The following is a 25694-nucleotide window of genomic DNA, read 5'->3' as shown; positions in this document are numbered from 1 at the left end:
TTCACTTATCCTTCATGTTTTGACGACAGCTCGTGACATAAAGTTTTGAACTGACATCAGTTTCTTGGGTGGCACAAGCCCTGCAGAGAATAAATGATAAAATAGTAGTGTATTTGCTCACAACATGTTAACTCGTTGAATTAATGCAAATACTATTCACATTTATTATTATTTTACAATGAAGAGATTAATGAATGAAAAAGAACAACAGAAAAGAAAATCGAGAAAAGAAGAAAATTGCTTCCATCAAGAAGATAAATGAAAAGGAGCAAAGAAGAAATACGTATAGCAAAAAATTTGCTACGTGAACTTTTTTTTTATATACTTTGTTTCATCCTTGTCAAACTTCCGTGAACTTCACTAAAATGAAAGAGACATGGATTCTGTCCATCTTCAAACAGATATAAGAAGTTTGCTATCTTCACTGTTTGGCTCTTCATAGCTGAAAAGGAAAATTAAAAATGGCCAATAAGCAAATGGTGGCAGTCAACAATATCATCTCCATTGACTTTGAGTAATGTAACATTGACTTGTAAGTTATAACTACCATCTAGCATCTTGTTTTTTTCTATCAGCGGCACATAGATCTACAGAATCTTCGCTTTGTGACGGCACAGCAGGTTTTTGTTTCAGCAGATTTGATAAACTTTCACAAAACTGATAATTAAAATTAAAGTTAGTAACTAATACTGTGTACTCTTTCTATTATTGTTTATTTAATATTACTTGCGATTCTGGATCATGATATGTAAATACAATTTATTTTGTTTGATGGCAAGCAGATTGGTGCTCCTCAAACTTGCGCTGCTAACGATGCGGATAAATGCGGCGATTCAGATGAATGGGAAGGGGAGTTTTTCCCTGGCATTCCCAAAATTAAATATGAGGTAGACTTGTTTGTCACAATTTATCTATGTATGTCACACAAGGATTGTAATGGCATATTTTCCGTGCTAAGAGAGTAAGAGACCAATGGAATAAAATGAAATGAAAATGAAGCGAAGTCAGGGAAATGAGGTTTTATTTGATTATTAACTTGTTTGATAGTTTAAGATCCTTCTAACTACTACAGATTTTTGGAACTTTAAAATTGCTAATGAATATTAATTCTGGGGGGCTTTGGGTTGCATGGTAATGCCTCATTTCCCTTAGCACGAAAGAAATATTATCTGTCTTTTATGAAGGAGGAGAAGAAGAGAAAGAGGTTGATCTTCCTCAACTTAATTAGTTTTCATATTTTGTTTTGCATCAAGATCTTGACGTAAAATTAATAATTGAGAATTCTTAATGGGGACTGTTTGTTCCTCTATGTATTGTGTGAATCCTGATTGGTGCAAAAATTAAATTTTCAGGGTCCGTCAAGTAAGAGTCCACTTTCATTTAAATGGTATAATGCTGAGGAGGAAATTCTTGGGAAGAAAATGAAGGTTGGTTTTCGTTTATATTCCCACAAGTTGTCAGTTTTATCTATACTTCATCACCAACACCCGTTGGCCTTTGACTTGAATTTATTTTATATAATAACTGCAGGACTGGCTCAGATTTAGCGTTGCATTTTGGCATACAAACAGGTGCTGAGTGCTGACCCATTTGGCGCACCTACCAAATATTGGCCATGGGAAGATGGTACCAATTCATTAAAAATGGCTAAAAGACGAAGTATGTTAATTCTTGACTCTCCAGATGATATACTTCATATTCAGATATTTCTTTGTGACACAAAATAAAATTCTCTTAATTAACACAGTGAGAGCTAACTTTGAGTTCATAAGCAAACTCGGTGTCGATTTTTGGTGCTTCCACGACAGGGATATAGCCCCTGATGGAAAAACTCTTGAGGCGAGTCAATATTTAAGTTTCTTCACTTATTTGCAATTCTTAGACAGGATCAAAGTGTGAGATGCAGTGGCATATGCTTACTCATTTTTTATATCTGGAATATTCAGTTATGATCATAGTTGGAGGAATGTACTTTCTTTATTAATACTCTGCTGCTACATTTTATAAATCTGCTTTCTGATATCTGCTAGGTCTTACAAAGCCAAAAGTGCATGTTAGCTTATGCATAAAATTACGTAGCTAATAAAATAGAACTTATAAAATTACGTGATGCATACCTTCCCTGGTTTTGAGCATGCTTGAGTTAATTAATTTTAATTACAATGCTGACCGTTCATACTGAAATTACTGCCGAGTGCAAAGATTCGTATGATAAAGGGTTTGGTTCATCTCATTGTACTTGATCGAGAGAGAAAAATCTAGGAATTTTTTTAAAAAGTTTTTTATATCGAATTATAATTACGGAGTTTAGAAGGGGTCATTACGGAAAGTTAACTTTGTAGTTTAATTAATAAAAAAATATTTTTTTAATCTCCATACCTTTGGGTCAATTTGTAGTTTTGTATTTTCGTAGATGAATTTAATCTTTAATTATTATTTATAAAAAAAAAACACCCAAAATAGGTGTGTAGACAGCAAGAAAAGTGTCCATGAATTTTATTTGTTTTACATCTGATAGTAATTAACTATATCTACTTTTTTTTGTCAAATTAACTATACCTACTTTTTTCAGGAAAAAAAAAACTATACCTTTAAAAGTGATCAAGTGTTTGGGTAGATAGTGGGTGGACAATTTTAAGGGAGACAATTATAATTTTTCATAGAAGTCCATGTACATAAAGACACTATTCTCATCCCCTACTTTCAAAAAAACAAACAAAAAGACACTTATGCCCCTTTTCCCAGATTTTCCGCACCTCTTCCCTATTTTCCCCTCACACCTTTGCTTTTTATATTTTTAACTTTTAGATTTGACAAAATTGTGATTCTATTTCGTATCTAAACCTAAATATACAATAAAATTATATATAAGATAGATAATGAAATCACGATTCGATTATGTATCCGAGTTTAGATACAAGCAAAATCATGATATATTTTGTATAATAATGACACATGTTATCTTTCTAATAATAATAGAATTGTTGCAATACAAATTAGTATTTGATTGCTTTTATAAAGGATAACTTCTATCGTAATTAACTCTATTTAATTAAACAAGATAATCTATATGATACTAATTAGTATTAAAAAGGATAAATTGTATCTTGATTAAATTAAGTATCACCATTTTTTTTTAAAAAAAGTAACTTAAATCTACAATTCTTTATTTTTTTTTAAAAAAAAGCTTATATCTACAACTTATTACAATGTTTTTCTCATAAAACTTTCACAAAAAAACTGAAACATATATGATTCCATTGGATAACGAATTCGATAGAATCATATTTCTCTTAGAAGGTTATTTTTGGAATAGTAGAAAATAGTGAACATGTGGGAATGAAAATAGCAAATCGTGGATTGACAATAGCAATTCCAAAAGAATATCTTGGAAATGAAACGGAGAAGCCCAGGCCCAAACCTGATTGGCTGAATGCGCGAAATGAGAGTAGAGTTGAAAGCGTGTTGGTAAGGTATTAGCATAACATATAGGGAGCGAGATCCCAAAACCAAAAGGTGGAGGGCGTGGGCGAGGGATATCTATCTTCATTTTCGTCGTCGTTCATTTTTTTATTTTTTTTTTCTGTTTTCCATTCGCTTCTTCTCTCAGAAAAGCTCGCCAATCGATCTTGCTCTCTTCTACGCTTTTCGAATTCCTTCCATTCCATTATGGACGCAGATTAGATTCACGCTCACATTCACTTCTCTTCGTTTGCTTCAACCACTCTGCTCTGCTCTGCTCTACTCTGAGATCCGATCGCATTTTCATTCAGAAAGGAAACTCGTGTGACTGATTTATGCGCTAATTGCAATTGCACTGCGAGCGTCCCTGTGCCGAATCGGAAGATGGGATTAGTGTTTACCAAATTGTTTTCCTCTCTTTTCGGTAACAAGGAAGCTCGAATCCTCGTTCTCGGCCTCGACAATGCCGGCAAAACCACTATTCTCTGTACGCTTCCTACCTCTCTGCTTCTCTCCCTCACCATCCGATTTGAATTTTCTGTTTCTCGAATTGATTCGTTCGATTTTATTACTTTCCTTTTCAGATCGGCTTCAGATGGGCGAAGTTGTCTCCACCATTCCAAGTTCGTACTCGATCTCCTTTTACATTTACCTGAATCTTAACGTCTGCTCTTTTCTTTAATTTTCAGTTCGTTTCGCTGCTAACTTTTTTTTTTTTTTTGGTTTTGGAAGTTACCGTCTACCGAGCGATCTTATTTTGAATTTTAGGTTCCTTAATATCTGATTTAATTTTATGAGCTCGCTTATATTTATTATTTAGTATAATCGCTTGTGTCTATATTAAATTATTAAAGCTGTTCCGTATGTTCCTTGGTTCAAAATGTAGACAAAATTTTGAATGCCGTGTTGTTAATTGTTATTATCAGTTGTTTTTCTCTCTCTAAATGTAGATATATGTTTCCACTGCGTGGATGATATTTATGCTCTTCCATATATCTTTTTGTATAGTGACTGATTGATGTATTTGATTACTTGATGCAGCAATTGGGTTTAATGTCGAAACAGTGCAGTATAACAACATTAAATTTCAAGTCTGGGATTTAGGTAACGACCATGATTCAGCAAGTTCTGTATAATTTTGTACTTGTTGTGCATATGTTTTCACTGCCTATGCTTGAACTAAACAGATCTTAAACCAACATTAGAGTTACAGTCATAGAAATGACCATGTTATAGTTGCAATTTACAAACGTGCTCTATGAGCAAGGTTCAAATTGAATACTCATTAAATAAATTTTAATGAAAATTAGTTTTTAATAATATAAAAAGTAAATCAAATACAAGCAAAAAACATAATTTAAAGCGTTTAAATGTATTTTGGTCTTTCTGAATAGTATGAGTTTTTCATTTGATCCCTTGCTTTTAAAACGTTGGAATCTAGTTTTCGTAATTCCCCCTCTCCCATAGTCCCTCTGCAACTTTTCCCTTTTGTACTGCATGGTATTCTTCCATCTCATGTTAAATACAAACAAGCATGCATTGACCCTGTTTTAGACTTGACCTATGTTAGTTTTACAACTGGGTAAGTGCAATACATAAATGAGTTAGCATAATTTTGTCCTCCTTTGGCAATAAATGTTTTTATCTTTTGGCATTTTTGTATGTTGGTATAGTCCAAGTGAAGATAAAAACCTAGACATTAACTTTTTCCTGTTTCCTGTTTCTTTTGATATATATCTATTTTAGATGTGTTGCGTAAAGATAATTTGTTAGGATTCCATACCATAAATATAGTTCATTTCTGTTTACAAGCATGTGAACATGTAATTGCATGAGACTTAATATGCTATAACATAGGAGGGCTTTTTTCAAATTCTAATTCTAATTTTAATATCAAACATTTGTTTATACAGGTGGGCAAACAAGTATCAGGTAAACACTTTGGCTTCATTCTTACTTTTAACCTGTAGTACCGGATGACTTTTGATGTGTTATAATGTCACACTAATTTGTAATTTTTTATCACTCCTATTTGATATAAGGATGTACTAGAATTGCCATTAGCTAGCATGTCAAGGAATTTTGTACTACAATTTTGGCTACTAGAGACTCTTCATGCACAGTCATTTTTTGTCAGAATCCTTCAACACTCCCATATTGTTGTTTACCTGTATTTGGTGATAACATGATAATGGAACTACTAACATACTGAAAACTAAATCAGCCTAGAAGTTTTACGTTGGTTGTTGAGGACCTAACATAACCCTCCTCCTTTACCTAGTCTTAGGACTGACTATGAAACCATAGGCGGAGGAATTGAGATCCTCTCCAGTGACTGGAAGCATCCAGTAGGAGAGAGAAAGACACAACACTCTTGTGGGGCCCACCTAGTACTTCCAGTAAATGGAGAGGCACCAGACTCTAGGCGGAGTTACCGAGTAGACACCTTTGAAGCGCAAGCACTGTAACTTCTAGGCTACCATGCTTTTAGATGTGTGGTTAGACAAGAAGGGACATGATATGCAATGTGTAAGATATTGGTATGACACCTATTGTGAAAAGATGACATGAAATTGGTTAAGGTGATTTAGATATGTGTAAAAGAAGGCTGTCGGAGGCATTGGTGAAGAAAGAAGATGACGTGGTTTTTTGTCTTGTAAAAAGGGGTTGAGAAGAAACTAAGGACATTTGGAGGAAATTATTAAATGGAATCTCATAGTGAAATAAAATTCTTGAGAAATTGATATTTAATTGAGCTCAATGACATCGTATGATCCATGTAATTGATCTCACCTAGTGGAATAAGACTATTGTTGTTGTTGTTGTTATTGATGTAAAACAAGAGGAAGACTTTGGGACAACAACATATGGGAAAGTTAAAAGAAGAGGAAGAGAGAGAGAGGCTGAATAGAAAATGGGATCAGTTACAGTGTGTAATTCAAGAATAAATTGTAAAAGAAAATTTGTACACACACTTTGTATTACCATTATGTGTTATAGATTATCGATGTAATGTCAATTTATTTCTCCCACTTTTTTTTGTTTGATTGTTTTTTTACTTTTTGTCCATAGGCCATATTGGAGGTGTTACTTTCCAAATACTCAAGCAATAATCTATGTTGTTGATTCAAGTGACGTTGATAGGCTTGTGATAGCTAAGGAGGAGTTCCATGCAATTTTGGAGGTATTTGTCATTCTTGATTTGTGTTGTTTGTGTATTTATATTTACTTTTACATTTATATATTCATATAACTATTTTGCCTATCATTGTATTATGAAGACTCAGAATGAGAAAAGTGTGAATGTGAACATGCCACTTATAACGTGTACAAAACAAATCTAGGTTTGGAGTGTAAACTCTTACATTACTAGTCATTCAGAACACTGATAGGTAGTTGATATTGTGGGAGAGTGGTGGCACTAAGTTGCACTTCTAGGCTATATTAGTGATGTGCAGCTTCAGCAATTGCTAAGAGGATGAAATAGAGGAATGCTATGAGGAAACTTTTGTTATATAGCCATAATTAGTGATTTGTGTTGTTTGTGTATTTATATTTACTTTTACATTTATATATTCATATAACTATTTTGCCTATCATTGTATTATGAAGACTCAGAATGAGAAAAGTGTGAATGTGAACATGCCACTTATAACGTGTACAAAACAAATCTAGGTTTGGAGTGTAAACTCTTACATTACTAGTCATTCAGAACACTGATAGGTAGTTGATATTGTGGGAGAGTGGTGGCACTAAGTTGCACTTCTAGGCTATATTAGTGATGTGCAGCTTCAGCAATTGCTAAGAGGATGAAATAGAGGAATGCTATGAGGAAACTTTTGTTATATAGCCATAAATAAGAACATCAATGATATACAGTATTAAATACTATTAAGCAATAAAGTGCCAAAGAGCATAAGATAAGTTTTGCAAAGATGAGAATGTTTGATTCATGGATGAGTGGTCGTACAAGAAAAGATAAGAACATAAGATTGTGAATGAATGAATTTTAGAGAGAAAGTAGGAGTTGCACCTATTGAGGAACAGATGCTATATATAATCATGTCTAAGATGGTTTGGACATGTGAAAAGATCACTAAAAGAAGCTCCACTTAGTCAACATGATCAGATGAATGGAGTGTAGACCAATAATTAGATGAAGAGGAAGACCAAGAAAAACTTAGTGAACCTTAAAAAATGATTTAGATCTAAATGGCCTTTCTTGTGAAGAAGTGGGATTTAATTGATTTCAGTGGTTTGATCCAGGTAGCCACTTGCACCTAGTTTGAAAAGAGTTTGTTGTTTTTGAAGGTTTAGAAATTATAATAAGGTTCTGAAGTGGTTTTCATGATTCAAATATCATACAAGTATACACTCGTTGATTCTCAATTTTCATTTTTTTTAAGTTATCATTTTAAATTAATGGATTTTCAATTTCATTTTTTAAAATGTATTTGTGAAGTTATTATACACATGATTTGTTCTGTTCTCTATTCTCCTTGGTCACTGGTTATTGCCTATGAATTGCGATTTCAGGTTTACAAAAATAATACTTAATACTAATTGTTTTCTCTGAACCTGTATTCCAGGAGGAAGAACTAAAAGGTGCAGTTGTTCTCATTTTCGCAAACAAGCAGGTCAGAATTTGTTCTATAATTTTTTGATTCTAATATTCCCACAAGGACAATAAGAAGGAAAGAACATGTAAAAAACTTAGGAAGCTAATAGTAGAAGGAAAAGTGCTAGCGACAGATTTTCAAACACATTTTTCTAAACATATTATTATTGGTTGTAATTTATTGGAAATCACAAAATTTTGTATGTCTCACTTATTATAATGAACTCTATTCATTATTTTGTTGTTTTCAATAAATTTTAACCAATAGTAGGGTGTGTTAGAAAATGTGTGACTGCTGGTTAAGATGATGCAAAACAGAAAAAGCATATATTCAAGTTGTACTTAATTAATTATATGCAATGCATATGTACATAGGTATTGCATATACCTTCTGAATCTGAATTTTTGCAAATCGCTATACAGGACCTTCCTGGTGCACTTGATGATGCTGCAGTGACCGAGGCTCTAGAGTTACACAAGATCAAAAATCGCCAATGGGCTATTTTTAAAACTTCTGCCATAAAAGGAGAAGGACTTTTTGAGGGCCTTGACTGGTAAGTCAAATAAAATTGAAGGCTGTTTCAAGAGAATTATGATTTGAAATATCCATAGATAATTAGGTACCTTTGCAATATTATTGCTTTTTTGTTTTTGTTTCTTTCCTGTATCTTGAGGATGTCATTTCCTCCTTATGTCCCCTTCTTTTTCTCTTACTTTTTTTATTTCAAAAAAGGAAAAAATTAAAACAATATTTTTATGGATATCTTATTTTCGTAATTATAGAATAATGTGTTGTTTCTAATGGATGAATTTTGACTGTTGAGTTACATGGAATTATTGTAATAAAGAGTTCCTGTGAAATATGTAAGATTGAAAGTTCATTGGTTGCTAATAGAGAACCCTGTCTGATAGAATATCATCAACTTGGCATGTTGTTTTTCCTTTTCATTTTTTCCTGAAAATATAAAGGCAAGTTCACCTTGGTTTAGAAAATATGAATGGAAACTTATATGTCGTGCAATCTTTCATTGATCTTTCAAGAATACAGATTTGTATCCTTTGCTTATATGATTCTTATTTGCGGATGTTGATTATACTGAGATATTTAGTGTTGCACTGCTTCTAGCTTCATTTGTAGCTGATATAACATAAAATAATACCTTACAAATATTAATGTGAGCTTGTTATATAGGTTGAGCAATACACTCAAATCTGGAGGTGGCTAAAGGTGTCAGTTTCAACGAATTAAATGGACGATTGAATTCAGAAGGAAGGTGGAAATGCGTATTTTGGTATCTCTTTCACTGTGAATGATGCTATAATAATATGATTATTAAAGCTCGTACACATGTTTTATTCCGTTTTGTGTTTACAGTTAAAAAGGTATGAACAATGGTCATTGGTTGTCTTTTTCTTGGTTCCTTTTTATATTTTTAAGTTAGTCTCTTGGCTCCTCTAATAGCAGTAGCTGAATGGTTTCTAAGAAAAAATTTCTAGTCTAATCTTGTGTAATTGAGATACATGGGTTTACTCTTAATGTGCTTGACGTATCGATGATTACATGAGGTAGTTTTGTCAATGACATAACGGCTGATGAGGGCAAACCTTCAAAGCTCTTTGGTGACATGATGAGGACTGAGCAGCCATTGTTGTTGACAATGTAAATCAAGGTAGCAAATTTTTCATTAATGTAAAATGTATCGAAGACAATATATGATATTCTTTTTGGATTTGAAATTTCTGCTATCTAAAAGTAAATTTCGGTTCATACTTAGTTGAGTCGGATTTCATAACTAATTTGGGGCAAAACTTTCTTAATGTTTATTTATATTCGCAAGATTAAATTTGAAATTTTGTTGTAGAGGAACAGAGTTTTAATCACCCAAAAAAATTGGACGTTGATTGTAGGGAAATAAGGATATTCTATCATATGAAAAAACCATCACTATCAGATGTCTCACTCGAATCGGAAACTCACGAAGAAGGGTGATAGTGATAAAATGAGTCTTTTTAGAGATTAAAGAATTGAATGATTTTTTTTACAACTAAATAAAAAATTAAAACTAGTTTTTATTTTAAAAAATTAATTTTATTTTTATAAAAAAAAGTCACATAGAAAGCAATCTACATGTTCCATCTTAGTCAAACATGTTTTATTTTAAAACTTATATTTGAAAATCAAAATTAAAAATTTATAACTATCCCAAATAAACCTTTAGTTTATAATTTATATAAGTTATTCTTCACATCACTGTAAGAAAATTTCAGAAAAAAATTGAATCCAATAATATTCATTTGACCGGAATTAGTATATTATAATGAAGAGCTCCTGTGAAATGTGTAATGTCGGGTGGTTGAATCTTAAATTTATTTTTTGAAAAAATGAGTTGATCAAATCCCCTTCCGAAATTTTCTAGGGGATTTCTCATGCATTTTCTGGTATTCAGAAATTTGAGAAATATGCATGAAAGAAATAGTGCAATTTTTTTCTTGAATTTGTTTCTAAAAGTCAAACTTTTTTTCTTCTATTTTATTTAAATAAAAAAAGATATCATTATTCATTTTTTTCTTCTATTTCTCTTCCTTTCGTCCAATCATACCTTCGATCAATTAAAACATGTCAAGACATACGTAGGAAAGAAAACATCTAAGAGAGAAACAATTAAGAATCACTGTCTCTTCATTGATTTAGTTAACGTGAGAAATAATTAAGCATGAAAAAAAAATATATCAAATTTCATATATAATTTTCTCATTTCACAAGACAAGAAAAATGACTTAAGAAAAGAGAGAGATAATAATTTACATTTCTCAATCAAATAAAATGAATTTTATAATATATTATTTAGAAAAAAAATTAAACATCACGTTTTTTTTTTCATTTTGATTTTTTAATTTGAATAGCTTAAAATTTTAACTTATTATTATTTTTCTTTCCTTCTACTTTTTCTACACTTTTTTTTTCTTTATCCAAATATAGCACACAGTTTGTTGCATTCTAGGAATATTTTAAAACCTTAGGGGAGAGTATAACCAAATCCAACCCGCTAACTCGATTGTACAACGTAATTTATTAATTTATTATAAAAAAAGTATTGATGTGTCAATAAATTTGTAAGTCAAACTTGTGGTTTAACTTGGTCCATTGTCAAAATAAACCCGTATCAGTGATTAATTTTAGAAGAGACCCATTTTAGAAAATAATTTATTAGATTATTAGTCTAAATATATTGTACATAAACTCTTTCAAGTGGACCTTAATTGAGTTACTTTTGAACAATCTATTATAAATTAATTTGGATCAATTTCAAGAAATACAAGATATGTAAATCATACAAGTAAAATTATTAATTCATATTGTTAGGAAAAATAAAAATGAAAATGATTATTCAATGTAGCTACGATAAAATACGAGTTTAAAATAGTAAGATGTACAAAATGTCATAACTCTAAAATAAAATCTTAATCTCGAACACTGAACCAATTAATGTTAGAGATAGAGAATTCTTAATCCGCATGTCTACCTTAACGACAAATCAAAAGGTTGATGAAATTCTATTCAATTTGATATGAAAATGTATGCGTCCTCGTACGTGAGAAATAGACGTTCACGGTCCCGAATGCCGATCACTTCATCCCAAATGCGAGGATAAGAAGTTAGGGTTCTCATTGTGATCTCATCACAAAAGTGACAAACGAACAATTTGGGTTTAGCATTCTATAATGAAGTACTACTAACATTTTATAAAATTAGTATTCAAGAAATTGATCTTAAAATGTGTGGACAATTGATCTTATTTTAATCTTAAATGACAATGAACAAGTTTCCCTTCCCACTGCAACCATTGATGGCCCAGCTCCACCGGTTGGAGCTCTTAGTAGAGCCCTCGCCTGACTGAATACTAATTCTAAGTTCCATTAACTACGCGAGGTCTATTTCGGCTCATGAATTGAATTTTGAAGCTTCAACTTCTTTCATGGGCCTATTTTAGTTGCATCATGGACATACACTTATTGGCCCAAGCTCAAATCGCTTCGGGGCTGTTTCCTCCACTTTTTTTGGAATGTTTTTTTGACTTTTGAAATGATGATTCCAAAAGTAAAATAAAAAATAAAAATTACATTCCAAAATATAATTTTACCTTTTGATTCATCATTCCAGCAGATAAAGCGGGAAGTTCAGGAAGCAATAGCCTTGCTTTCGTAATGCATATAAAGTACACGCCTTTTTTTTTTGTAAATAAATAGAGTATAGGCCTAAAAACATATGTATATAATATTAATAAAATACAATGCGATATGTATACAATATTAATAAAATATCATGCGGATGATGTAGTTCTAATAGAACTAATATTTGGTGACCAATGAACAGGGAATCACGAAGCAAATTGGAAGCCGAGCACATGAATTTGCATCTAAATTAGATTCCTACATTAGAGGGATGGCAGGTGGTGCTGGTGCATGTTTATTTGAAGAGCTTGGGCTATTCTACATTGGCCCGGTAGATAGCCATGACATCGAAGGGTATGCCAACACTTGGACCTATTCTCATTCATGTAATCACCGAGAAAGGAAAACGCTATCATCCAGCTGAAGTTGCTCCTGACAAGATGCATGGTAATTAAGTGACTACTTATATATTACTAGCCTTTTACTATTCTCAACTTGTACTTGATTGTTTACATAACATTAACATAATGCAATTGGCTTAATGGATTCTATTTTGTGCAGGTGTTGTGAAATTTGATCCTAAGTCGAGGAAGCAGTTGAAATCCAAAGCTAGTACGCAGTATTTTGCGGAGTCTTTGACAGCAGAAGCAGAAGTTGATGAGAAAATTGTTGCCATCCATGCTGCAATGGGAGGGGGCACCGGGCTTAACTTGTTTCAGAAGCGCTTCCCCGAAAGATGTTTTGATGTTGGGATAGCAGAACAGCATGCTGTGACCTTTGCAGCAGGCCTAGCTGCTGAGGGCCTCAACCTCTTTCGCGCAATTTACTCTTCCTTTCTACAAAGAAATTATGATCAGGTCAGAAGTTATGAAACTTTGGAGAATTAAACCAAACTAGTTTTTTTTTTTCATTTTCCAAACTAGTTTTTTTTTCTTTACATGGTTGAAATTATTTGTGGTATCCATAACTCCCCTTTGACACTTTGGCTTTGTGCATGGTGCATGCAAGTAGCACATGATGTGGATCTTCAAAAGCTTCCAGTTAGATTTGCGTTAGACGCAGCTGGCCTAGTTGGTGCTGATGGTCCAACTCACTGTGGAGCATTTGACACAACATTCATGGCTTGTTTGCCAAACATGGTGGTCATGGCTCCATCAGATGAGACTGAATTGATGCACATGATAGCCACAGCTGCAGCCATAGATGACAGGCCAAGTTGCTTTAGGTATCCAAGAGGGAATGGCATAGGTACCATTCTTCTACCCAACAATAAGGGCACGCCAATGCTTATTCCAACTAATCCTTTTAAATTTCCATAATGTTCTATTTTTTTTTCCAAATAAGCTTACATTTTTCTAATTACAATTAAAATATAGATCGGTAAAGGCAGGATATTAAAGGAGGGAAGTAGGGTCGCTCTTGTTGGTTATGGAACAATGATCCAAAGTTGTATGGAAGTTGCTAAGGTTCTTGAAGCTCATGGCATCTCAACAACTGTGGCCGATGCACGATTTTGTAAGCCTCTAGATGGAGATTTGATGACGAGACTCGCTAGAGAGCATGAGATTCTTATCACAGTTGAAGAGGGATCCATTGGAGGATTTGGTTCTCATGTTTCTCACTTTCTAGGCCTGAATGGTCTTCTAGATGGTAATCTCAAGGTGGGACTTTTTTATGTTACCCTTTTTTTTATTAGCAAATGTTAGTTTTTATTAGGAATCGAACCCACGACCTTTTACCTCTTCCTTTCTCCTTTAACCATCCAACTCATCTTATGTCTCCATCGAACACTAATTCATTCATGAAGGTTGAAAATTGCATCTAACCACTACACCACCATGGCTACTTCTTTTTCCTGTTACCCTTCTTTGTATGTAGATGGATTGTGCATAGTGTATTAACTGATAGTTTCTTCATTTGGTGCAGTGGCTAGCCTTGACATTGCCTGACAGATATATAAACCATGGATCTCAGACAGATCAAATTGAAATGGCAGGGCTGAGTTCAAACCATATTGCAGTTACTGCTTTGTCATTGACGAATGTGCATTGGGATAGTCGTTTGCTTCTCAGCCTACAGAAATGAATCTTCACAGAAATTGTGAGCCTGTGATTCAATTTTTAGGTGCCCCCTTAATGCATGTACATATGTAGCAGTTAAATCACCAAAAGTATGGCAATAATGTAATTAAAATGATTTGGTGTAAAAGAAGTTCTCCATCCTTTATCACTGGAGAGTTTTTGATAACTAACCATGTACTTAAGGAGGGAAGCAAAAAAGAAAAGTGAGGTGGGGGAACAATAGTTGTTGCAACTAAAATATGTTTTGTACAATTGTTGAAACTAATAATGAGAAGTTTCATTAATTGAGATATTCACATCAAGTTATGAGTGACTTAAGCATGTTAATGCTCTCACAGTAGTTAAGAGTTCTTCCATTATTCCATATCAATTTGCTTAATAGTGAATCTGCTTGAAATCAATTCAATCAAACATGAAATTAGTTTAATGATTCGAATTCCCTTTGAATGAAACTTGCGAACTGTGTAACTCCATATCTTAGTCATGATGATGAGCCTATAGATGAACCAGTTGAACTAAGATGGCTCGTGATCGTGAAGTATGAAGCAAAATCTAATTGAGACAGTTCATGAATTCTGACATATACATCATGCCTTAGGAAGTTTTTAATGTTTTGGGAAAAGTGTTTTATAGAACATATTACTATATGGTACAAACCATTTAGCACAATGACAAAACGGAACCGCGTGTTTGTGTATTGTTGAATAGATATTGGATTTAAAAAAATAAAAGACTTTTTATTGAAATCAAAAGCAGTTTCCTTTTAGCCTTTATTTGAGGTCTCCGTATCAGACGTATTCATACTAACAAGCATTTCCTTCAAAGAAATCACCGTACGTGTAGTTTCTTTCTCTTCTCATTGCTATGATTCGTGTCACTAGTAAGTGTTTTTTGTAGTAAAACTGCATCCATATTCCACTAGTTAATTAAAAGTTAAAACCTTGATGGAGAGAAACTTATCTATATAGGGTCTCATGTACATCGAACATGTTGGTCTAAATAGAACTAATGACAGTTACTACGACTACAACTTAGTTGCACTGGCGGTTATCCAAATGGCCAACGGAACACATGAAACAACTATATAGATACATAGCTACATGGACATGGGAGGTTTTGGAAGAACAATATAAGTTGTGAGGATTGGCTTGTTAATTCGAGCTTCAATCATAACTATGGACTGAAGAAAAAATTGGAATACTCCTCCAAAGAAAAAACTAACACTTTGTTTGGAAGTTAAAAGAAATAAGAAAAATCATTGAAGAGAAGAGAAAATAAAGAAAAATTAAATAAATATTATGTTATTTGAATGGATAAAAATATACAAAATAATATTACAATTTTGCTTTAAAATACAATTTCGCTCTAAAAGAGAGAAAATGTTAAGGAGAAAGGAGATGATTATGAATTCTTTCTAGCATCCTTACACATAAGCACGTCAATACTTTTAACATGTTTACACTCTAAAAAAATTCTCATGAAATTGCTACAATCCAAATCACCGAAGAATATTTATTATTCCCTTTCTCTTTTATTATAAGAAGATTTTAACTAATTTAATTAAATAGATTAAATTTATCAATTATTTGTACTATCATTTTAAAATTATTTTTTTTTATCTTTCTATTTACTTAATTGTTTCTCATAAATGTTTTAAGAGAGAATAATTAAGTAAATGTATGAAGAGAAAAAATAATTAATACATCTAGAAATTTAAAAAAATCTTATAAAAATAGATAAATAAATTTTAAAAAAATCTTATAATTAAGGAAAAAAATATTCTTATTGTTGTTATTATTATTTACTATGTGTGTGGGGAAGGGGGACCGGGGAATATGGGTAGGAGTTGGGGTGGGTTTCTTGGAATGGGGCCATCGAATTCCAAACTTAATGCACATATACTTGTAAACGACCATCGGTCCATCAAGGGCCCAAACTAATGAATACTTGTATTTCTTTTATAAATTATACTTGAATATTTTTGCCTTGTTGGATCAATCCATTATGATTTGGTTAGTTTAGAGAAGGAAGCTAAAAAAAGGTAGAAAATATGATAAATTTGTAAGTTGTTTGATAAGAAAATACTAAAAGAAAAGAAAGTTAAAAATTTGCTTTCTTCTTAATTTATCTTATTTTATCTTATTCAATTGCACATACTTTTTATAGTTTAATTTTTTTTCTTAAATATTTTTTAATGTTATTTTATCTGAATTAAAAAATATATGTAAATAAGATGTGAAATAGTTTTGAACCATGTTACTAATAAAACCTCTGAATCGGTGAGCGCAGTGATGGATCTGCATGGAGGGTAATGGGAATAATTGCTTCCAGAAAGTAATCTTTTTTACTTGAATATATTAAATAAATATTTTTTTAGCCTCATAAAAAATAGATGTTATCCACACAAGATAAATTTTTTTAATAAGATTAATGTGAATAGTTATAAAAGATAAAAGAGAGAATAAATTAATATTAATTTTACCCATTTTATCCTTTTAAATTTTATTATCTTTAATTTTTATTATCATTTTTAATAAAATTTATATAATTTTTTTTTAAGAAAATATTAGACTATTTCTGAAAAAAAATATTCTAGATCCGTAGATGTTAGATTCATTTGTATGGGATTTATTGATCGTCTCATGTGACCTTTTAGGAACCATATCATGTATTTTTGTTATTTAAATAAATTCTTGCATAACCTATCCATAAGGGGTGACTGTAAATTAATTCAGGTATTATAGAATAAATGATTGATGTAATGTTTCAAATTTGGGATCTTTTGTATCCACATATGTATGCTCAATTTCATTCCTTGCGGGACTCCATTATTGTTGTCTTGACTACCTAAATGTATAACTCTTGATCTTGCAGTAAAGATTATGATTATATGCTTTGGTTCATTGTTTTAAGTGGTTGTCGATGCTGTTATTGCTTATTTTCTTTTTTAAAAGAGAGCTAAAGAATAACATGGTCCTTATAACTTAACTGTATTCTAATAATTTATTTTACAATTTCTGTATAAATTTAATTTTTATATACTGTCAGCATAGAAATTTAATTAATATTATTATCTAATGAAAAGTTGTCATGAGAATTAATTTTAAAATAATTATTACAAAACTCTACAAATTTATTATATAATAATATGATTAATCAAAGGTTTAACCTAAATTCAGTATATTCTAATTAAATATTTCTTACATTTCACTTGTGTTGTTTTAATCTGTAGAAATTTGAATAAGGAAAAATCGTTCGGTTATGATAGATCGAAGGTTTACTATTGACAATTTTGTAGGGTACGTATGTTTTCATTTATATAAATGTGATTAGATTTTAAATATTCAAAAAATAATTTTTTAATTTAAATTTGATAAAAAAAATTAATAATATTTTTACTATCACTTCTTAATAGCACCAGATGCATTTATTATCGCTGAACGCGACATAAAATTTTATTATCACTTACTAGAAAGTCACGTCGAGTTAATTATGTTCTATACATACGTACATTATATATTGCATATGTCGTAACTGTAAAATACACCACTGGCAGAATATGTCTATATAATTTCTTATGCGATGTTTAGAAAGAAAAAAAAAGAGAAAATAAATTATGTAGTTGTATAGTTTTATATTGTTATTGTATTATAAATTATTATGTATAATAAATTTATTAATTTTTATAATAATTATTTATATCAACAATATTTTTTCATTAATTCACCGTCTAATTTTTTTTATACAATAGATAGTTATTAAACTCATATAAAGATACTTTTGAAATTAGATTAATCTCGAGTAAAATTTTAAAGAGTTTAATGATTATATATGTTATCAGTGTGATACGGTAAATCAATTAAAAAATAAATTTTATAGTAACTAAATAAAAGGTTTAATTATCAATTTAGTATTCAAATTATTTTAAATAATTCAATTTTGTTTTTAAATTTTTAATTTGGTCATCAAATTCTTAAAAATAAATTAATTTGATTTTCAAATTTTTAAAAAAATCAATTTAACTCTCAAATTTTTAAAAATAATCAATTTGATCCCAAAAATTATTTTAAATGATTCAGTTGATACTCAAATTCTTATAATTTTGAAAACAAAATTGATTCATTTTTAAGAATTTGATAACCAAATTAAATCTTCTAAAAATTTGGAGAACAAGTTGATTTATTTTTAAGGATCAAATAGAATTTTTTTAAAATAATTTAAAAATCAAATTCACAATTAAGCCTAAATAAAAATATAAAATACTCATAAAAATATCAATTTAAAATTATTTGGTAGGTTATGTATTGCAAACCCAAACCACAACTTTTCTAAGCTAGGATTCATAGTCAAAAAAGGTAAACATTTGATTTCTCAATTGCAAAACGTTAAAGTGGTTTTATTTGGAGGCAAGTTAATCAAATAATTTACACTCTAGTTAGAGCGTTTCAATTTCATGCTAATAATCATATCTTTGAATTTATCCCTACTTGTATCGAATTTCTTACCTCTAAAAAATAATATAAAGTAATTTTATACTAGAACTTATTTTGTTAATAAAGAGCGCAATGAGGGCCAAGTAATTGAAACGTGGTGATTGAGAAATGGTCATCAAGTTGCAACTAATGCCGAAAGGTGTGCTTGCCCTTTGGGTGAGGGAAGAGGAAGCAGGCCTTTATGGAATGAAAGTAGCGTTCTAAGTCACAAGAAGACGAACGTAGGCTTTTGGAGTCTCACGTTTGGGGGGTTATCACCCCCGCAATTATATTTGCCGTTAACCCCGCGTCATCGCCACCAAGCTCCTTCTGTCTTTGTCGTTATGTACGCCATTTTCTTTTTTTCACCATGCATGCCACCGCCCAAGAAAGTGACCTAAAGTTATGGTGTGTCACCATTATTGTCTTCAACTTTCTTTCTTTATACTAATCCTTAACTTAGAAGTGAGTATATTAAGATAGCATGTCAGAACCGACTTTCCAATAAATTAATTTATCTATTTCTGGACCCTTCTTATTCACTAACTCGATAGTAGTAATTTGTTAAAAGAAAAATGTGCCCATGAGGTCATCCACCACGTATTGTCCTTGCTTAAAATAAGAGAGTTGACTTCTCTTGCTAATAACTCTTTTATGTTACTACTACTACAAATTATATAGTTATTTATGCTAACAATACGGTTCTATCCTTAAACATGATTTTATTTTCGTAATCTAATTTTATAATATTTTTAGAAAAATCAAAACACATTTTTAAAAAATAATTATACTTACATGCATAATCAATTATATTACTCAAGACTCACAACAGGAAGAAGCTAAAGCTCGTTTACTAATCATGAACATTTGTTCATTAAAAAAAATCAGCATTTCTTTAATAAGTCTATAAAAGCAATACTCGAAGAAAAGAAAAATAGCGTATATTTGGATTAAAATTACAAATATTATACGTATTTCGATGTAAATTTAACAGATAAAAATAAAATAAAAATAAAAGTAAAAATTATGATTTTTTATAAAATTATTTTTATCTCAAAAATACTTTTTCACCTAAAAATCAAACGTTTCCAGATTAATTACACGCTCTGAACATATTTGGGAGCATCTCTTGCTCTAAACCTTGTATCTCCAAGCGTTAAATTAATAGTTATATTCTTTGCTCCGTAATGTATACACTTTTAATATGCATTTGATTTTATATATGTATCCAAAAAATATACATCTGATATATATTATGTTTTTAATATCAACCGAATGATTTAACTGTTTTTTATTTTTTGATCTATCATTTAATATTGAGACAATAGAATACCGCCATCGAAATAATGCTTAACCTCAATGCCAAGAAAAAAATAAAAAGGACCCAAGTCCTTCAAAGAAAACTTGTTGTTAAGATGAGCAATAAGAGATGTGATTTCAGAAGAAGAAGAGCTGGTGATGATTATATCATCAACATACACCAGCACATAGGTTTTAGAGATAGGTGTAAATCACATGACAAAAGAAATATCACTTTTGGCTGAATTAAATTCCAAGGACCTCAAAGTTAAACTGAGTTTGTGAAACCAAGACCTGGGGGCTTGTTTCAAGCCATAAAGAGCTTTGAGCAATTTGCATACTTTGTGTTTGTTGGATGAAACAAAGCCTGGTGGTTGAGTCATATATACAGTTTCTTGAAGGTCTCCATGCAAAAAGGCATTGTTGATATCCACTTGATGAATAGGCCAGTGCTGAGAAGCCACAAGGGACAGAACAGTTCTAATCATTGCTGGCTTAATCACTAGACTAAAGGTTTCTTTAAAACCAAACCCCTCTCTTTGATGATACCTTTTTGCTACCAATCTGGCCTTGTGCCTTTGAAAACTTCCATCAGCATTAAACTTGCTTTTAAACACCCATTTGCAGCCTATAGGCTTACAACCAGGAGGTGGATCCACTAAGGGCCATATATCATTTCGGATAAGTGCGTCATGTTCCTCTTTCATAGCTTTGAGCCATTTAGGCTTGGCCATTGCTTCCTTTACAATATGTGGCTCAACAGTGTGATCATAGCTTCCTTCCTTGTAAGAAGCATAAGTTTTCAGTTTAAAGACACCAGCTTTGGCTCTAGTTGTCATGGGATGAGTATTTTGAGGAACAAAACCTGCAATTGGAGATGAAACAGCTACGACAGAAGAATCAGTAATATCACACTATAAAGAAACATTAGGTAATAAATAAGTTGTATCATTATCATTTTGGAAATTATGAGTAGTAGGAGATAAAACAAGTAAAGCATTAGAGGAGGTAGAATTGGAAGAAGGAGGAGAATAGACAGATACAAAAGGGTTACCAGGAAGTTTATAAGGAACAACTGACTCATGAAAGATGACATGTCGAGAAATATAGCATTTTCCAGAAGGTGAGAGACATTTATAACCCTTGTGCTGAGAACTATAACCAATGAATAGGCACATGTGTGACCGAAAGTCAAGTTTGTGTTTATTATTAGGTCGTAACATGGGATAACAACCACATCCAAACACTCTCAAGAACTTATAATCTGGCTTTTTATGAAAAGAAAATTCAAAAGGACTCATATTGTTAAGGGCAGGTGAAGGAAAATAATTGATTATAATAGCTGCAATGTTGAATGACTCTCCCCAAAAATTTGAAGGAAGAGAAGCTGAAGCCAACAAAGTGAGACCAGTTTCTGTCAAATGTCTATGCTTTCTTTCAGGTGTACCATTTTCTTCATGTGTATACGAACAAGTCAATATGTGATGAATCCCTTGTTTAGTTAGATAAGGAGTAAATGTGAGATACTCTTTTGCATTATCAAATTGTAAAGCTTTTAAAGTTGTGCCAAGTTGTTTTTCAGCAAGAGATTTAAATTGAAGGAAAACAGTAAATGCTTGAGATGTATTTTGAAGCAAATACATCCAAGTATATCTAAAGAATGCATCAACGAATATTATGTAATATCTAGATCCATTAGAAGAAGTTAAGGGGGTTAGACCCCAAATATCTGTGAAAACAAGATCAAGAGGACTAGCGTAAATAGACTGAGAAGTAAAGAAAGGAAGCTGACATGCCTTCCCCATACAGCATGATTGACAAAGCAAAGAAGTAGTTGAATGATTACATGGTATACTACAATAACTAAGTACTGATCTAACAGCTTTAAGAGAGACATGAGCAAGTCTTGAATGCCAAAGCTCCAATACTGTGAATGAAGAATCTGTTGTAGAATGGAAAGCAGAAATGTGGTTTTGATGCTGAAGGTTGGGAAAGACATAAAGACCCTTGCTAAACTTGCCTTGAAGAAGAGTCTCCTTGGTATGTTCCTGTTTGACATTACAACTATTAGCATGGAATTCAAAAAATACTTGATTATCTCGACAAAATTGTGACACACTAAGAAGATTCTTTGTAATAGATGGAACATGTAATAACTGATTCATAACAAAGTGATTGTGTAACTCAGAATCATAGAATTTAGAATTTCCAATATACTTAATGAGCAAACCTGAACCATTACCAATTTTTACTCGATCATTCCCTGTGTAATCAGTCTAAACAAAAAAGTTGCTCTCATCATTGGTGATGTGATGGCTTGCTCTGCTGTCTGGATACCAGAGAGGATCCATAACAGTTGTTGGTGTTGACATGAATGCTTGATCAGATTGAGAGAAACGTTGATACTAATTGTGATTTTCTTGAGGAGGACCTTGAAAATTATAATTGAACCTATACCAACAATCAATTGCTAAGTGTCCAGGCTTACCACAAATTTGACATTGTGGTCTATTGTTCTGATTCCAAGAATTATTTGAATTTTGTCTCCAGTTCGATCTGTCATTGCCTCTTCCATTGTTGTATCTTCCTCCTCGATTGGAATTGTAACCACCACGAAAGTTGGATCTACCACTGCGATTGTTATATTCTCCTCTAAAATTTGAATTATCTCCTCTTCCTCTGCCAGAAGAATAACTAGGTCCATAAGCAGTATTAGCTAGAATCAGATTCGAATAAGCTTTCTTGTGTTTCTCAAAACGCTCCTCTTGAGCCAATTGAAGTGCCTCAATATCGTCAACAGTGTATGGATCTAAATGCGATGTAACAGAAGTAACAAAAGAATCATAATCTTCAGGCAAGCCATCTAAAATCGCTTCTATATGATCATCATTAGAAATCGCAAAACCAATTGCTACTAGTGAATCTACGATTTTCTTGATCGCAAGTAAATATTCCGAAATTGACTTATCTTTCATAATCATACGCAATTGTACCTTTAATTTTTTTTACCTTTGCACGAGTCTGAGACGCATAATAGACTTCTAATCTTTTCCAAATCTGCCATGATTGCTCCAAACCAACCATCTTTGTGAGGATTGGTGCTAACATCAATGCAATGAGCCAGGAAACAAGTAACTGATCTTGTTGTTTAAAATTGAGAAAAGCTTCACTCATCATACCAACTTCTTCATATTCTTTGGACTCAAATTTCTTTAGAACGTGTTCTTCATGAAGATATTTACTGAGCTTCAAACCACAAATTGTGGCAAGAACTTATTGCTGCCACACTAGAAAATTTTCATCATCAAGTTTGATCGAGATCGGAATTTGAAACGTTTAAGGATTGAAGAAAGTTTCAAAAGCCATGGAGAGAAGGCTCTGGATACCATATTAGGATTTGTGGTCATGAATAAGATAGAAGAGTATAGAGTGATTTCATTGATACCATGCATGATTACAAGAGGGGTATTTATACACTGTAATAATAAGGGATAAAACTAATAAACTATATCAGCAATAATAAACTACAACAAACTGTACCAAACTTAACAAGAGATAAAACTGACAGACTATATCAGCAATAACAGAACGTAACAAAACAATAACTAACTGTCTTGTTGACAATTTTCCTTTACAAAAACAAAAAAAAAAAATGGAGTGTCACCTTGATTTTGAAAGGATTTAACACTCTGTTGGCATTTATTTTTTCGTATAATCATAGTTGGCTAATTGACTCATCTCTAGCGCGCCCTGAAACACAACTTACCTAGTACCTAATTTTCAGTTCCTGTGTATCTTGATATCTATTTATCTTACCTAAAATGGAGTTTGCAATTGATGATTAGGTACTTAGGTCTTTGTTCGCTTGCAACCTTATAGACAACACTTTCTCTACCCAAAGAAAAATGAAGTCGGGTATTTTATACCTTTTAGGGTGAGACGTGTGAGTCATCACATTGGGACCAATTGCGTATAAATTGCTCTTAGTGCCTGGGGCTTGTATCCACCCAATCTTTTATATATGTTTCTTTACTGAAGAAATGTTTAGGCTTTCTTTCTGTTCAATATGTTTCACTTCCCTTTGTTGTCACTAATGACCAACTTATTATTTGAGCACTTGACATCCTTGATGTTTGTCACTTTGTAGTTTGTCTAAGAGGTAGTACAATGATAGAAGGTACGTATTGAAACATTGTGTGTGCTAAGACGAAGTAACAAAAAGCATAAGAAGTCGTTGAAGGTGAAAGAAAATGAAAAAATATAAAGGAAGAGCACGAGATGTAGGGGCGACAGAGCATTATGAGACCTTCCCTCTATTGTTTCTTTCTTCTATGGGTCTAGTCTTTTCTTATACAAATTGATTTCAGTGACTATCGTTTTATCAAAATTTTGGAATAAGAGTTTAAGGCCATTGATCAATTTCCTTCAACACTTCTTGTGTATATAAATCATCTTAATATTGCATATCATAATTATTTCTTAGCATTGATCATTAAAACTACCCATTGGACTTTTGACACATAAGAGCTAAGAAATGATAAAATGGAGAATAACTCATACCTTATTAATTTGTGTTTTCTTTTTATATAATTGTTCTTTCTAATAGATTGTGTCATTTTTTGTGTACGATTGATTGATACATTTTTCTCATCTCCCGTGACTCTTCATAGGATCATTATGTGATACAGTATTTTCTAGTTTTTATTCGGTACTTTGTGCACGTATCCCCTCAATGTATGGGACTATTAACTAATTTAACTAGTTTTTATGAGTTTTGAGCCTCTCCCATGCAAATTCAAAACAAATTTAAGCAATAAATATATCAAAAGGTGTGTTACTTGGAAAATTGATTTTAATTGTTGTCTATATTTTCTATTTGAATTTGGTTCGAGTAAGGTTACGAAGGAGGAGGAAAATTGATTGCAATAAAGTTGGTAACAAACGGCCTGTGTAAGTATTCAAACAATTGTTCTTTTACCAATAACTTCAAGAGCCAAATGAAATCACGCCATAAGTTTATTTGAAAAGGTTCCCAAGTAAAATTAATGAAGGTTCTCCAGTAACCCATCGAAAAAGAAAAGTTTTCTGTAGTATAAAAAAAACATTGGCACTTAAACCCGGCCATCTTCCATTCTAACACCGCTTAAGGCTAATACTTCTATTTTTGCCACTCTCTAAACAAAAAAGATAAACGGTCCCCACGAGCAGATCACTTCCAATCTCCTCGCATTGTTTGACTTTGCTTATAGTGCCTTGGATGCAATGATTATGATTCCCACAATACCATATTTTCTCTGTATACCTCCTTCAAATTATTTTATACTACCTTCCAATATATAAACCACGCATTTATACCAGTGTCGTAATGGTAATTATCATAAAAATAAGAATTAATCTTCTACGTGCCCCTATTGTATGACATAACAAAAGAGGCAAATAGGATACGTTTATTACCTTTCAAAAAATAAAAAAGATACGTTTATTAGGTTATTTATTTCCATTTAACGTGTCACGTAGAAATGTGTGTACATTCATAATGAAAGATTGATTTCTATTACCGAGGAGAACGGGAAATAAGATATATAAAGA

At 31.9% G+C, this 25694-nt stretch overlaps 1 protein-coding gene and 2 pseudogenes across 1 annotated transcript; all 3 read left to right on the top strand.

Annotated features, from left to right (window-relative positions):
• The first annotated feature begins 461 nt into the window (after positions 1-461).
• Positions 462-1899, top strand: LOC114381695 (annotated as a pseudogene).
• Positions 1900-3477: 1578 nt separating this feature from the next.
• LOC114381920 (ADP-ribosylation factor 1-like) lies at positions 3478-9848 on the top strand. Its single transcript, XM_028341148.1, has 8 exons — positions 3478-3949; positions 4047-4085; positions 4504-4566; positions 5376-5394; positions 6535-6646; positions 8052-8099; positions 8504-8634; positions 9273-9848. The coding sequence occupies exons 1-8, from the start codon at positions 3847-3849 to the stop codon at positions 9304-9306; spliced, it is 549 nt and encodes a 182-aa protein (XP_028196949.1). The 5' UTR covers positions 3478-3846; the 3' UTR covers positions 9307-9848.
• Positions 9849-12437: 2589 nt separating this feature from the next.
• Positions 12438-14636, top strand: LOC114381694 (annotated as a pseudogene).
• The last annotated feature ends 11058 nt before the right edge of the window (positions 14637-25694 follow it).

Source organism: Glycine soja, chromosome 13 (genome assembly GCF_004193775.1).
Source record: "Glycine soja cultivar W05 chromosome 13, ASM419377v2, whole genome shotgun sequence".
Classification (NCBI taxonomy): domain Eukaryota; kingdom Viridiplantae; phylum Streptophyta; class Magnoliopsida; order Fabales; family Fabaceae; genus Glycine; species Glycine soja.
This window is presented reverse-complemented; position numbering and strand designations above follow the sequence as displayed.